General features: G+C 40.5%; 1 protein-coding gene across 1 annotated transcript; it reads right to left on the bottom strand.

The window, feature by feature from the left end:
- On the bottom strand, positions 1-9,636 carry faah2b (fatty acid amide hydrolase 2b). The gene is made up of 12 exons (XM_046851938.1): positions 9,346-9,636; positions 7,906-8,094; positions 3,808-3,890; positions 3,182-3,318; positions 2,879-3,088; positions 2,506-2,625; positions 2,281-2,416; positions 1,178-1,295; positions 968-1,087; positions 614-725; positions 318-494; positions 1-235 (listed from the first exon to the last, which is right to left on the bottom strand). Exons 1-12 carry the CDS (start codon positions 9,634-9,636, stop codon positions 60-62), a joined length of 1,869 nt encoding a protein of 622 aa, XP_046707894.1. The 3' UTR covers positions 1-59.
- Between the last annotated feature and the right edge of the window lie 4,061 nt (positions 9,637-13,697).

Below are 13,697 nucleotides of genomic sequence, written 5' to 3' on the forward strand. Positions count from 1 at the left end.
TTGATCATTAGTATATTTAATAATTTCATGAAAGTTGCAGCTCCATGTGGTCCATTCTCTCAGGCGGTTCCTGGGTTCCTCCAACCTCCGAAAGCTTTCTCCAGATACAGAGCCACAGCTAGCGTTAACCGGTCTTGCAGCTTCCCTCCCACCACTTGCACCCCGAGGGGAAGACCCTCCACACTCAACCCTAAAGGACACTGGGTAACAGGAAGGCCCAGTGCATTGAAGATCCCTGCAGACAGGTGAGAAGAAAAGAATCATGAATATGCTTAAATGATGTATATGAGTTTTAGTTCAAGTTTCTGTGGTGTCACCTGTGTAGGAGAAGTTGAACACTGTGAATAAGGGATGATGGTGTTTGGGGGCCAGCAGAGGATGTGAGGGGTACAGCAGCACACCATCCTTTCCCAACACCTCATTCATGTCATGCTGCAGTGCCTCTTTCTGCTTAAGGTAGAACGGTGATGGTTTGCTGTGCATTAGAGACACACCTGAATAATCCATAGGAAGAAGTGGATTAGTACAATTATTCATACCTTTTCTTTATAGTGGAGATGTGTGAGGACTTATCTAGTAATGTACAGGTTTGTGATTTCATTTGGTGTGTTACCAATAGAAGGCAGTGTGTGGTCAGATTTCCCAAAAATCCACTTAATCAGTTCCCACACCGGCCACACGGTCGAACCTCCATCTGCCATCAGCTCCACCATAGGCTGTGGTGGCTGAAACACAAATGAGAGTATATTCACTACATTTGGCAGATGCCTTTATTCAGAGCAAATTATATCTCTTTTGTATGCAGATTACCAGTTGAGGGTTGAGGGATTTGCTCAGAGGCTCTGCTTTGGCATCTTAGTGGAATTAGGATTTAAACTCATGACCTTCCTATCTGAGTGGCAAAATAATCTCTGCTGCACCAGGTGTATAACTAATAATAGCACTATTAGAACATTCAGAAACTAACCTTGCCATCTTCATCTGGCAGTGCCATGCATGTATCCCACATCTGGAAGGAGTATTTTAGCTGTGGAAAGCTAATTTCCTTAACTTTGACTCCCAAATCTGCTTCTAGTCGCTGAACCACCTGCAAACACCAAAAAAACAACAAATGATTTGGCATTTGTTTGTTCAATGTAATTTGTACAGACGTATTAGAACCTTCCCAGTATCCCACCTTTCTCTGTGCTTCAACCAGCTGTTTGTCCACAGGAGATGTCCATGGAGATCCGCCATCGTCTACTACTGTGAAGAAGCGCAACTTCTTCAGGTCCACCTTCGAGGACAGGGATAATCTATACAGGCACATCAGGGCAAGAAACAGTGTTTAACAGCTACTTTGTACAGCAATGCAGTTAAAATGTTCACAATCTTTTACTTTAATCATGACAAACAGGAAAGGACCTCAGAACTTTTGCTGTTCAGAGTACAAGTGAATTTATAAGGGTTATCAGTACTCTCTGGAGTGAGAGTGAAAAGCTCTTGAACCACTTGTTCACCACAGAATTTCTTTACACCTCAGAGCCCAGCTATTTCACCATGAATTATAAATAACATCTAAATGGTTATTTTATTCCATGTCACTCGGCTGTGAAAGAAAAATAGAAATGGAATCAAACTCAGAAGTTTGGAATCAAAGAAGAATTCATAAACAGCATTTTGTTGCAGAAAATGCTTCATGACAAAGACCTGCTTGTGACTCTCATGTAGGTGTTTGGTGAGGACAGGAGTGTATGTCCTCTTCTGCTTTTATAGCCCAACTGCCCAAAAGTTCAAATGGGTTGAGTATGTTGAGATGGTTGTGAAATCTCAATACAGTCTGGTCAATCACCTCTGATCTTTCTTGGAGAATTATGCTTCCCTCTGTTTGCTCTTTAATCACTGTTCATACTATGATTCTGTTAGAGTTCCATTGCAGATTTGGAACCACCTTCTGAAGCCTATGAAGAATAACAGAGATACCACCTCTGCTTTTTTTTTGTTTATCACTCCATTTTTTGAACGCTTTGGAGATTGTGGTGTGTGAAAATGTCAAGAGACGCAGATTCCGAAATGCTCAAAAACGAGGTGGTCTGGTAGCAACACTCATCTGATTGGCCACCACAAACTCACATAGGCCTAACTGATCTAATTAAATTGCATTAAATTAAATTTGTATATTGTTTGGACCCCACAAATTGCTTTGGCCATCCCATTGATATACTTCTAACATATTTTTGTTCAAATAATGCTTTTGATGTGACAGGTTTGCAGTTGAAATAATGGTGTATGTTTGTTTACTTGTCTGCATTTTCTCCAGCCATTATCCTCAGCATAGGCAGCAGGTCTGCTGCATAGCGACACATTGGACCAGTACTCAGAAGTTCCTCCTGAAGCCCTGAGCTGCGAGGGAGCTGGCCGTCATTAGAGATGATTCCTGCAACACAGTTTAATTATGTACTTCACAAACACCCACATGCACAAAATCTGAACCGCTATCTAGCATGTGCAATAACACGCACGAACCTGGAGTGCCTTTGTGTCCAAATATGCCGTTAAAGAAACAGGGAATGCGAATGCTGCCGCCAATGTCTGAACCAATTCCAATCACTGAGCCCCCGCTACCCAGAATACTGCCCTCCCCACCTACAGGAGAAAGAATGAATGAGGAACACACATTTCTTAATCACAGACGTTACCATTTTATAGGCATTATAACATGACATTTTATGGTGTATGGTCAAAGAGGCCTTAATCGTATAACCTTTGACCGGTGTGCATTTTATTCAAAGGATTAAAACCTTCACACTATCAGTACATGATTGTTTTACACGAGTATCTCTAAAATGGTGAGAGCAGCACAAACTACATATAAACTGCTTGTCTATTTCTCTCGCACCTGAGCTTCCTCCACATATCCTGCTCGTGTCATAGGGGTTACTGGTGATGCCGTACAAGTGATTGTGAGACTCCAGCCACATGCACAGCTCGCTGGTGTTAGTCACTCCCAGAGGAATGGCTCCGGCTCTCTTCAGAAGGGCAACAGCAGGAGCGTCTGAACTGGCAACAAAACCAGCGCGAGAGACCAGGCCTGTAGTGCAGGGCATACCTGAAACACAAATACCATGTTAGACAAAGATAAATGCAGCTTTATGGGGCTTGGAATTCACTAATTATAGAGATACTGTTTTAAGTGTTTTACCCTGCAAGAAAAAAGACTCTTTGATAGATAATGGGACCCCCAGCAGAGGAAATCGGTCTGCAAGAGTCTCTTCACCCTCAGTCTCCTCCTTTATCAGCCTGTCCACCTGAGCTGCTTCTGCCAAAGCTGCTGAAAATCTGAGAGATATTAGATGAGGTGAAGGTAGAAATATATTTACACACACTTTGAATATGATGAAACATTTTGATTAACTATTGGCAGTTTGCAAAGACCAAAAATCAGACACACACACACAAAACATAACTGACTTATCTAAAACTATTTTCCTGTTCTTGATATATATGAAAAAAACTAAATATATATTTTCTAAGGTTTTTCTGAGGTAAAGGTAGCTCAGACCTTTCACCAGAGGCAGTCTGAAATCCTGGCAGTGCACTTTATTTAAATGAATGTAAATAAAGGGCCAATGCAAATGTGAATTTGAGCATAGCTAGGTCAAGCCTTTAATAAACACGACAGAGTGCTGCTCGGTTCACCTTGAATTTACCGTGAAGTCCCATTAGAGGCGTGGATGTGTGTGTATTGGGTCGCGTGATGCTCAGATCACGTATGAACATTGCGGTTGTGTGTAAATTGACACTAAGACTGTAAATGCGTGGACTCACCTGTCTTTAACCACAGCATTCAGGAGGGGGTTCACCTGCTGGATCCTGTCTATGTAGGCCTGAACCACCTCTACACTCGACACCTGTGCTCAGAACAAACAGTAGTGTTTGTGTGTGTATAAAATAACTACACTATCTGTGTCCGTATAGAGTAAGTGGAAATATCAGTGTCTGGTTTCACTATAGAGGAACAGTACAACTGTGCTTTAGTCATTCCGAAGCAGTGTAGTTTCATGTGCTTAGGCAATATGTATCATGCTATTTGTTTGCATTTTCGAGATTTCTGTTCAGCGGCTAAAATTTAACATTTACAGTGAGGAAAATAAGTATTTGAACACTGCTATTTTGCAAGTTCTCCCACTTAGAAATCATAGAGGGGTCTGAAATTGTCATTGTAGGTGCATGTCCACTGTGAGAGACATGATCTAAAAAAATAATCCAGAAATCACAATGTATGATTTTTTAACTATTTATTTGTATGATACAGCTGCAAATAAGTATTTGAACACCTGAGAAAGTCAATGTTAATATTTGGTACAGTAGCCTTTGTTTGCAATTACAGAGGTCAAACGTTTCCTGTAGTTTTTCACCAGGTTTGCACACACTGCAGGAGGGATTTTGGCCCACTCCTCCACACAGATCTTCTCTAGATCAGTCAGGTTTCTGGCCTGTTACTGAGAAACACGGAGTTTGAGCTCCCTTCAAAGATTCTCTATTGGGTTTAGGTCTGGAGACTGGCTAGGCCAGCCAGAACCTTAATATGCTTCTTACAGAGCCACTCCTTGGTTATCCTGGCTGTGCGCTCGGTCATTGTCATGTTGGAAGACCCAGCCTCGACCCATCTTCAATGCTCTAACTGAGGGAAGGAGGTTGTTCCCAAAATCTCGCAATACATGGCCCCGGTCATCCTCTCCTTAATACAGTGCAGTCGCCCTGTCCCATGTGCAGAAAAACACCCCCAAAGATGATGCTACCACCCCATGCTTCACAGTAGGGATGGTGTTCTTGGGATGGTACTCATCATTCTTCTTTCTCCAAACACGTTTAGTGGAATTATGACCCAAAAGTTCTATTTTGGTCTCATCTGACCACATGAATTTCTCCCATGACTCCTCTGGATCATCCAAATGGTCATTGGCAAACTTAAGACGTGCCTGGACATGTGCTGGTTTAAGCAGGGGCACCTTCCGTGCCATGCATGATTTCAAACCATGACGCCTTAGTGTATTACCAACAGTAACCTTGGAAACGGTGGTCCCAGCTCTTTTCAGGTCATTGACCAGCTCCTCCTGTAGTTCTGGGCTGATTTCTCACCTTCCTTAGGATCATTGAGACCCCACGAGGTGAGATCTTGCATGGAGCTCCAGTCCGAGGGAGATTGACAGTCATGTTTAGCTTCTTCCATTTTCTAATGATTGCTCCAACAGTGGACCTTTTTTCACCAAGCTGCTTGGCAATTTCCCCGTAGCCCTTTCCAGCCTTGTGGAGGTGTACAATTTTGTCTCTAGTGTCTTTGGACAGCTCTTTGGTCTTGGCCATGTTAGTAGTTGGATTCTTACTGATTGTATGGGGTGGACAGGTGTCTTTATGCAGCTAACGACCTCAAACAGGTGCATCGAATTTAGGATAATAAATGTAGTGGCGGTGGACATTTTAAAGGCAGACTAACAGGTCTTTGAGGGTCAGAATTCTAGCTGATAGACAGGTGTTCAAATACTTATTTGCAGCTGTATCATACAAATAAATAGTTTAAAATTCATATATTGTGATTTCTGGATTTTTTCTTTTAGATTATGTCTCTCACAGTGGACATGCACCTACGATGACAATTTCAGACGCCTCCATGATTTCTAAGTGGGAGAACTTGCAAAATAGCAGGGTGTTCAAATACTTATTTTCCTCACTGTACATATCTACTAAAAGAAAAGGGGGACAAATAAGCAGAATAATCAAGATGTTCTGAAATAAAAGCACTGACACCTGATAATGAGAGATGTATCATGATGCCCTGTCCTATTTGCAGACAAGGGAATTTTCTCTGTGGTGAAAATTTGCAAATTTTTTTGCCCACCCATTTTTTTATGTGATGACATACTGTGCCTTGGAATATGAAACAACACACGAGATGAAACAGCAGCAGCTCTGAAATCAACAGGTCAACCTTTTAAAGCCAATCCAGGGGGCTTCAATTATTTAATGATAGCTGAGACCCTGGAGCAAGTGTTTTAAGGGAAATACACAAATATTGACACTTTTGTCTTTAGTGTTGTCTTTAGTGATAATAATACGAATTTTGGTTGGTTGCGATAGAAGGGTATCTGCAACTGTGAAAGGGAAAGTTCATAGGACTGTGGTGAGACCTGTGATGTTGTATGGTTTAGAGACAGTGGCATTGAGTAAAAGACAGGAGGTGGAGCTGGAGGTAGCAGAGCTAAAGATGTTGAGGTTTTCGTTGGGAGTGATGAGGAGGGACAAGATTAGAAATGAGTTTATTAGAGGGACAGCGCATGTAGGATGTTTTGGAGACAAGGTGAGGGAGGTGAGATTAAGATGGTTTGGACATGTGCAGAGGAGGGACATGGGGTGCATCTGTAGGAGAATGCTGAGGATGGAGCCACCAGGAAGGAGGAAAAGAGGAAGACCAAAAAGGAGGTTTATGGATGTGGTGAGGGAAGACATGCAGGTAGTTGGGTTGAAAGAGGCAGATGTAGAGGACAGGGGGGTATGGAGACAGATGATCCGCTGTGGCGACCCCTAATGGGAGAAGCCAAAAGAAGAAGAAGGATAATGGACTTTTGTAATTACGTCATTATTTTACTGGGGGCTATTTTCAGCACAGTTACAAGAGCCTTCGATAGGATAAAAATTTAAATGATAAGTCAGATTTTCCAATTGCCTCCTAAGGAACATGTTTCTTCTTTTTCTTTCTTTTTCGTGTGTGTGTGCAGTGTCTGATGAAAGAGAAATCAACTCTATAATAAGTGTGGGAAACAATTACTTAAAGTGAAAATAGACCACTATAATGATGGTGAAACTACAAAATGTGCATTTAGAATTTTATTACAAAATAAATCTTGGTAGATGGCAGGAATTTAAGGCCATTAAAACCACTGACAGGTGAGGTAAATACCAATAATTTTCCCATTATGTGGCACCTGAATACTGAATAAATATTGCTATAATAGAAAGATGTCAAAACACCCCGTGTATCACAGCTCACTGCTTTCGGATCTGCTTAGCAACAAACTGATCAGTGTGCCAATACTGACCCCATCCATTACAAAAAGAACCTACAACAGACACGTAAACATCAGAAATAAACCATAAAGCAATGATCCCCTTTGTTTTTGTTTGTTTTTTTTAAACATCATGTAACTGGCTGGGTGCATGTGTGTTGCTTATGAGGGGAAGAAATGGCACCTAGGTGTAGAAGGCAAGCTGGCAGAGGAGGTGTCATGCTCTGGGCAGTGTTCTGCTGGGAAACATTTGGTCCTGGCATTCATGTGGGTTTTACTTGTACATATTGTACAACCTTCATAAACATTGCTGTAGGCCAAACACCCTTCTTAATGGCCACTGCATTCACTAATAACCTAGTGACCTCTTTTACAAAGACAATGCTTTTTGAAACACTGCAAAATAAGTTTAGGGAATGGTTTGAGGAACATGAGAAAGTGTTCAAGGTGTTGATTTGGCCTTCAGATTCCCCAGATCTCAATTTGATCTAGAATCTGTTGGATGTCCTGGATAAACACATAAAAGCATACAACTTACAAGATCTACTGTTCATGTTTCGTTGCCAGATCCCACAGCACACCATTGGAGGTCTTGTGGAGTCTGTGCCTTGATGGGTGAGGTTTGTTTTAATGGTAAAAGAGGGGACACATAAGGTTGTTGACTGAATAACATCAGCATTGAGATCTTGCTTTGTCTTCCTACACAGCAGAGCTGTACGTTTCTTTTTGTCCACTATAAAAATTACATATGCACCTGTTATCCAGGTGTTTTTTGGGAACCTGTCGTTCCGAGTTACTGAGGTTTGTTTGGGTTGTGTTGAGTTTGTGGGTGAGGGTGTGGAGTGTGAGCGGAAGTACAGACCTGTCTGCGGCGGATCTTCTCGGCCAGCTGTGTGGCGGGGATGAGGAGCAGAGGCTCGGTGACCGGTGGCACTTTTTCAGCTTTGCGTCGCGGCGACACCAAAACAAAAAGCCTGTAGAAAAAGCCAGAGACTGCATGGTAGAGCCACTGCAAAATCCTCTCTCTGCTGTTAAACCCATAGTAAAACAACTATATATACATATATCTATACAAACACAGGTATACACTTAATGTGCAGCCTGAGAAATCAAAGCGTGCACTTTGCAGAGGGCAGAGTTCATGCGCAAAGTTATGACACCATGAGCAGTGCAATAAACTTTAACCCGAGGAGGGGGGGATATAATAAAAATTAACCTTTAACCTTGAAAGCTGGATATAAGTATTACATATTGGATCTAATGTGAATTACTGAACATAATGCAGGGATTATTCTTTTGTTGCTCACAGAGCTCATCATTTCAAGAAGCTTTTATTGTCATTTCAACCATAAATAGCTGATGCAGTTCACAGTGACATGAGAAACGTACATAAACAACATAAAGCTACGAAAACACAGAGCTGAGGACTAAAGTAAATTGTCCTCGCCACCTGAAGTGCATCGTGTACAACCTGGAAAATAGCTCTACCAGTAGACCTGCTGTATGTTATACAGTACAGTGTGCAAAAGAGAACTGTATACAGGAGTTTACCTGTAAATAAACACAAAATGTAAACAAGAGATTGTGCAAAACAGCAATAGCAGCAGTCAAATGAATGTGCAAAAACAGCGTGTAAACAGTTATGTAGTTATAATTCAATAATATGTGGTGTTGAAGACACGGATGTGTGAAATGAGTATTAGGTTTTCAGAGTTCAGATTTGTAGCAGCTCAGTAACACACAGTTGACTGAGTGTGTGCGTCTGAGTTTTAGTTCCAGTTCAGTTCTGTGTGTTGAAGAGCCTGATGGCTTGAGGGAAAAAACTGTTGTGTGAGGATGTGGATGTGAGGCCTGGATGCTTCAGAATCTCTTTCCTGATGTCCGTGATAAAGGGGAGAGAGACTCCTATGATCTTCTCATCTGTCCTCACTCTCCTCTGTAGGGTCTTGGCACTGATGCAGCTGATCAGAATGTTCTCAATGGGCCCTCTGTAGAACTTGGTTAGGTGGGGGGGCTTTTGTCAGGATTCTTAGAAAGTAAAGACACGGCTTTCTTGGTGATGGAGCTGTTGTTGGGTGACCAGGTGGAGATAAACACCCAGGAATTTGGTGCTCTTGTCGATCTCCACAAGGGATCCATCAATGATCAGTGGAGAATGGGTGATCTGTGCTCTCCTAAAGTCAACAAACATCTATTTGGTTTTGTCAACATTCAGAGACATTTTGTTGGCTCTAGACCAGGCTGTTATCTGTTGCACCTCCTCTCTTTAAGCAGACTTGTCGTTCTTGCTGATGAGACCCACCATGGTTGTGTTATCGGTGAACTTGATGATGTGATTCGAGCTGTGCAAGTGCTGAGTGCTTGAGTGCTGGAGATGCTGTTCCTGATCTGAACTGACTGAGGTCTCACAGTCAGAAAGTCCTGGATCCAGTTGCAGAAGGAAGGTGTTCAGGCCCAGTAGGCTCAGCTTCTCTATCAAGTGCTGAACATTAACATGTTGAATGCTGAACTGAAGTCTATTAACAGCATCATACGTATGTTGCTTTATTAGCCAGGTGGGTGAGATGCAAATGGAGGGTTGTGGTGATGGCATCGTACGTGGAACGGCCGATGCTCCCGCTCATTTAAAATGCTGTGTGCATGCCATACAAACACTGCACGACTTACATATGATCCTTAGAACTAGAAATTGTTTTAATTGTAATGAATCTGGACATGAAAACCTGCAGTTTTAGTTTTATTAGCATTATTGACTGAATGTAGGATGCAATTCCAGTTATAAACAGCAGGCGGCGACAGAGTTTTACCTCTTCTTTGTACTAGAAGAGAGTGTGTGTGTGTGTGTGTGTGTGTGTGTGTGTGTGTGTGTGTGTGTGTGTGTGTGTGTGTGTGTTTCTGGGTCAGTGCCCTTCTTCAGTCCTTCAGGCCAATGAATTAAAATTTTTAGAAGACCTGCCTATATTTTATACCCAAGCACTGATGTGACAAATTGAAGGCAATGTTGTGATTGTATATATTTATTTTTTATCTTTATCCGTCTTCATGCTGTCATGGTTTAGCTATCCATGTGTCCTTAGAGAAAAGTGTAACCTCAAATCAATACAATGTTATTATGTTTACTACGATGATGATGATGCAGGTCTATCTTGATGAAAGACATTGGCAGTAGGATGCACACATACACATGTAGAAGGGCTCTTCGTAAATGGTTTGATGGGAACAAAAAAAGCACTCCAATCATATTACGCATGTATGAGAGATTTTGGAGCAACGTGTTTGATGGCTCTCTCTCTCTCTCATTTTCTCTCTCTCTCTCTCAACAAATGAAAGAGTATATAATTTGCTGCCAGGCTGTTTCAGCAACTCCTGACTGCAACTAACTGACATGTATGACATGTTAGTTTAGTGTAAGTGCTGAAACGTGGCTTGAGGCACAAGTAGAGTACGACAAACTATTGTTTGTGTCAGTGTAAGTGATAAATATATGTTACTGAGGAATAATGTTGTAAAAAAACATACATATGTGAATAAATTGTGTTACTGAGTGTTAAATGTACATGTGTCTCTTTAAGTTATTAACATACTGTACATTCTCTACGAGGAAGCCTGTTTCTCAGTACACACTCTTTGTTCCCTGGTTAAAAAAAAAAAGATCAGCTGGGACCAGCATTCTGCAGGTGCTTGTCTTCACTCCAACAATCCCACTGGGAGCCTCAAGTGTCTCAGACAGCTGGGGAGCTTCAGGACCAGGACAAAACACTTACACCTGCATACACACACTTTCCAATTCCATTTACAAACTCACAATGTATAATCATTGCATATATACACCTATTCAAACCTAAGACATATATTTATCACTTCACAACAACAAGCACACGGTGAAACCCTGCACTTCTTAACACCCTGGAAAAGGATTTTAATGAGCGCTGAGCAATCGCATCTGTCCTGTTATAATAGATGGCAAACATACACTTCATTTAATACATGCCATCTTCATTCAGCAGTTATTTGTGGTTTGGCATCTCAACTTCCTCTAAATTGTTTTGTACAATGCCAGAATGTTATATGTGAGTCAACAGCTTTAGTACTGCACAATATATGGTTTGTTAATTGCTTTCACAATGTTCTCTTGCACTACTGATAACTGTAGAAGTGAGCAATTTACAGCAGAATTTATAGCAGATGTTTATTACATTGTCAACTTTCTGAACACTCGAAAGACTGAAATTATCTTTTTCTCAAGGATCACAGATATACTTTTGGAGCCTCCATTATGACATGTCTTAAAAATCCAATAGAAACTATTTCACAGCTGGTAAATAAGTCAATAGTGTTCTTTAATAATTTAGACTTGATTGCTTTGTCCACACAATGGTGTCACTCTGGCATTACGTTTCTCACGTTTCCTTTATAAGCTCCCCAGTCATGAATAAGCAGGCCAACAAAGCGGACAATTAATAATATATTGTGGTCGTGGCGCATTACATGGAGATACCGCTTATCCCTGTGCACTTTGAATGATGACCTTGAGCAATATACTGGGGCCGAAGTATTGCACAGCTGTGTTATAATCCCAAGAATGTGGATATGAGGTGATATATAGCAGTACACTATTAGATAATCCATCAGTGCACTCGCCTCGCTCTGATTTGCTGGAGTACAGCGGGGTTTTAAGTCATGAGCTGAGTAAAAGTGTCCGTTTGGAGCAGAAGGAAGTTCACATGAACACTATTCATCTTGTTTACGACGACTGCAATAATGCTGCTATCTACATACTAAAATGAAGAACTTGTGAAACTTGGTCTACAATTGTTCAATTATTTCGCATACTTATATATAGTGTAGATTTATATATATATATATATATATATATATATATATATATATATATATATATATATATATATATATATATATATATAAATCTACACTAATTGCACTACTTGGTCACTTTGTAGGCTACAACTAGTGCTTTTATTTCATGCATTAATAGGTACAATATATTATGCACAATACATGATGTTAAGAGTGTATCAGGTACAATAGCATCCACTAACTAACTCATTTATCAAACACATTTCTACTGTTGGTCCTACATAAAGCATTAGTACCTAATAAAATGGCCAGTGAGATTTTTATTAGCAAATACATGCATTATCATTTATCAATTTTGTGTACTGTATAAACAATGGACAACAGGTTAGGGTTTGGCTATGCCACCTCACAGCTCCAGAGACTCTTTCCTCATTCCAGGTTATCTGGTTTCCTCCCACCCTGAATAAGCATGTGGGTAGGTAGATTCTAAATTTAGTGTGTATGTGTGTGGTGCTCTGCAATAAACTGACATCTGGTCCTGGGTGGGTTCTTTACGTACCTCTTTAAGAGCTTCTTAAATTAGCACTTCTCTGTAAAAAAGAACGTACTATCTATTCATATTTCTAGTTAACAGTTACAAAAGGAACTGAAGATTGGGCCACCCTTGATGAAAACACCATGTGGAGAAATACAGACTGGCACAATCTTTAATTATGAGTTTGTTCTCCAATGTGGGGTTTTGTACTTTTTGGCATTATGCCCTTGAACTTATCATATATGCCTCTTCTCCACATTGATTTTTTTTATGAAGTGGTTTAAACATAGTGACCACCATCGGTGACCATGCAGTACCAGAAATATGATTTACTCCAATCATTAAGATTTGCATCATAACTTAATTCTGTAATTATAATATTTAATAATCTGACACCTGGTCCTGGGTGGGTTCCTGCTTCATGTGCCTTTCAAATTAGCACTTTTTTTCCAACTATCTATTTGTTTTACTATCAGCGTTGCAGTAATAGCATTCATAGTAGCCGGTGTCCCAGTAAACCAGTAGCAGCATGTGTTTATTGACGGGGACTTGTAGGACTTTGTAAGATAATACGAGTAAAGGGTGTAAATGACAAATGTAAATGATTAGTGTTCCTAGGATATGGTTCATCCAGATCCATCTTAACCCTGACCTACTGACGCTGATACCAAGATAAAGTGATGTTAAATTGAACCATACTAATACCTGTGTAGTCCACTGTATGAAGCAGAGATGTAAAAGTACACACATCCTTCACCTAAGTAGAAGTACAGATACTCATGTTTTAAAAGATTCTGGTAAAAGTTGAATATACTTTTTCACTCAAGTTAATAGGTTTGGGCTCTGACGTGTACTTAAGTAAAAAGTAGCCATTACTACTACCTGTTTTAGTGTAACGCTGGTACCTGGACCTCATATTTTATTAATATATTAATACAAAAAAAGTTTCATATTTTGAGAAATGTATCCAGGCTGAACATCCACCATATAGAACACAAGCAGGGAAAAGATGATGATGATGAATGCACAATGAGAAGAAAAAATATGACATGACACCAAATAGATTCAAACTAATGTTACTCATTATACAATGTAATGAGTAAAAGTAAAAAGTTGTAAATATTAAAGTAAAGTACTGATACCTAAAAACTCTGAATTATGAGATATGAAGTATTAATTAAATCGAAAGTCTGGCCTTCTACTTGTACCGCGCTTTTTTTCCCCCGCAGGTAAAAATCTGCCTAAGGTGTGCTTGGCCACGCCCACTCGGCAGCACTCGTGGCCAATTAGATCTCAGCTCC

Source organism: Silurus meridionalis, chromosome 6, assembly GCF_014805685.1.
Source record: "Silurus meridionalis isolate SWU-2019-XX chromosome 6, ASM1480568v1, whole genome shotgun sequence".
Classification (NCBI taxonomy): domain Eukaryota; kingdom Metazoa; phylum Chordata; class Actinopteri; order Siluriformes; family Siluridae; genus Silurus; species Silurus meridionalis.

Excerpts from the sequence above, each read along its gene's own strand:
- faah2b (XM_046851938.1), bottom strand. The coding sequence starts at position 9,636 with ATGCCATCACCACAACCCTCCATTTGCATCTCACCCACCTGGCTAATA. Across the intron at positions 1,088-1,177 it reads TGGTTGAAGCACAGAGAAAG|GTGGTTCAGCGACTAGAAGC; the intron begins GTGGGATACTGG and ends TGGTGTTTGCAG. Across the intron at positions 495-613 it reads CCACACACTGCCTTCTATTG|GTGTGTCTCTAATGCACAGC; the intron begins GTAACACACCAA and ends TGGATTATTCAG.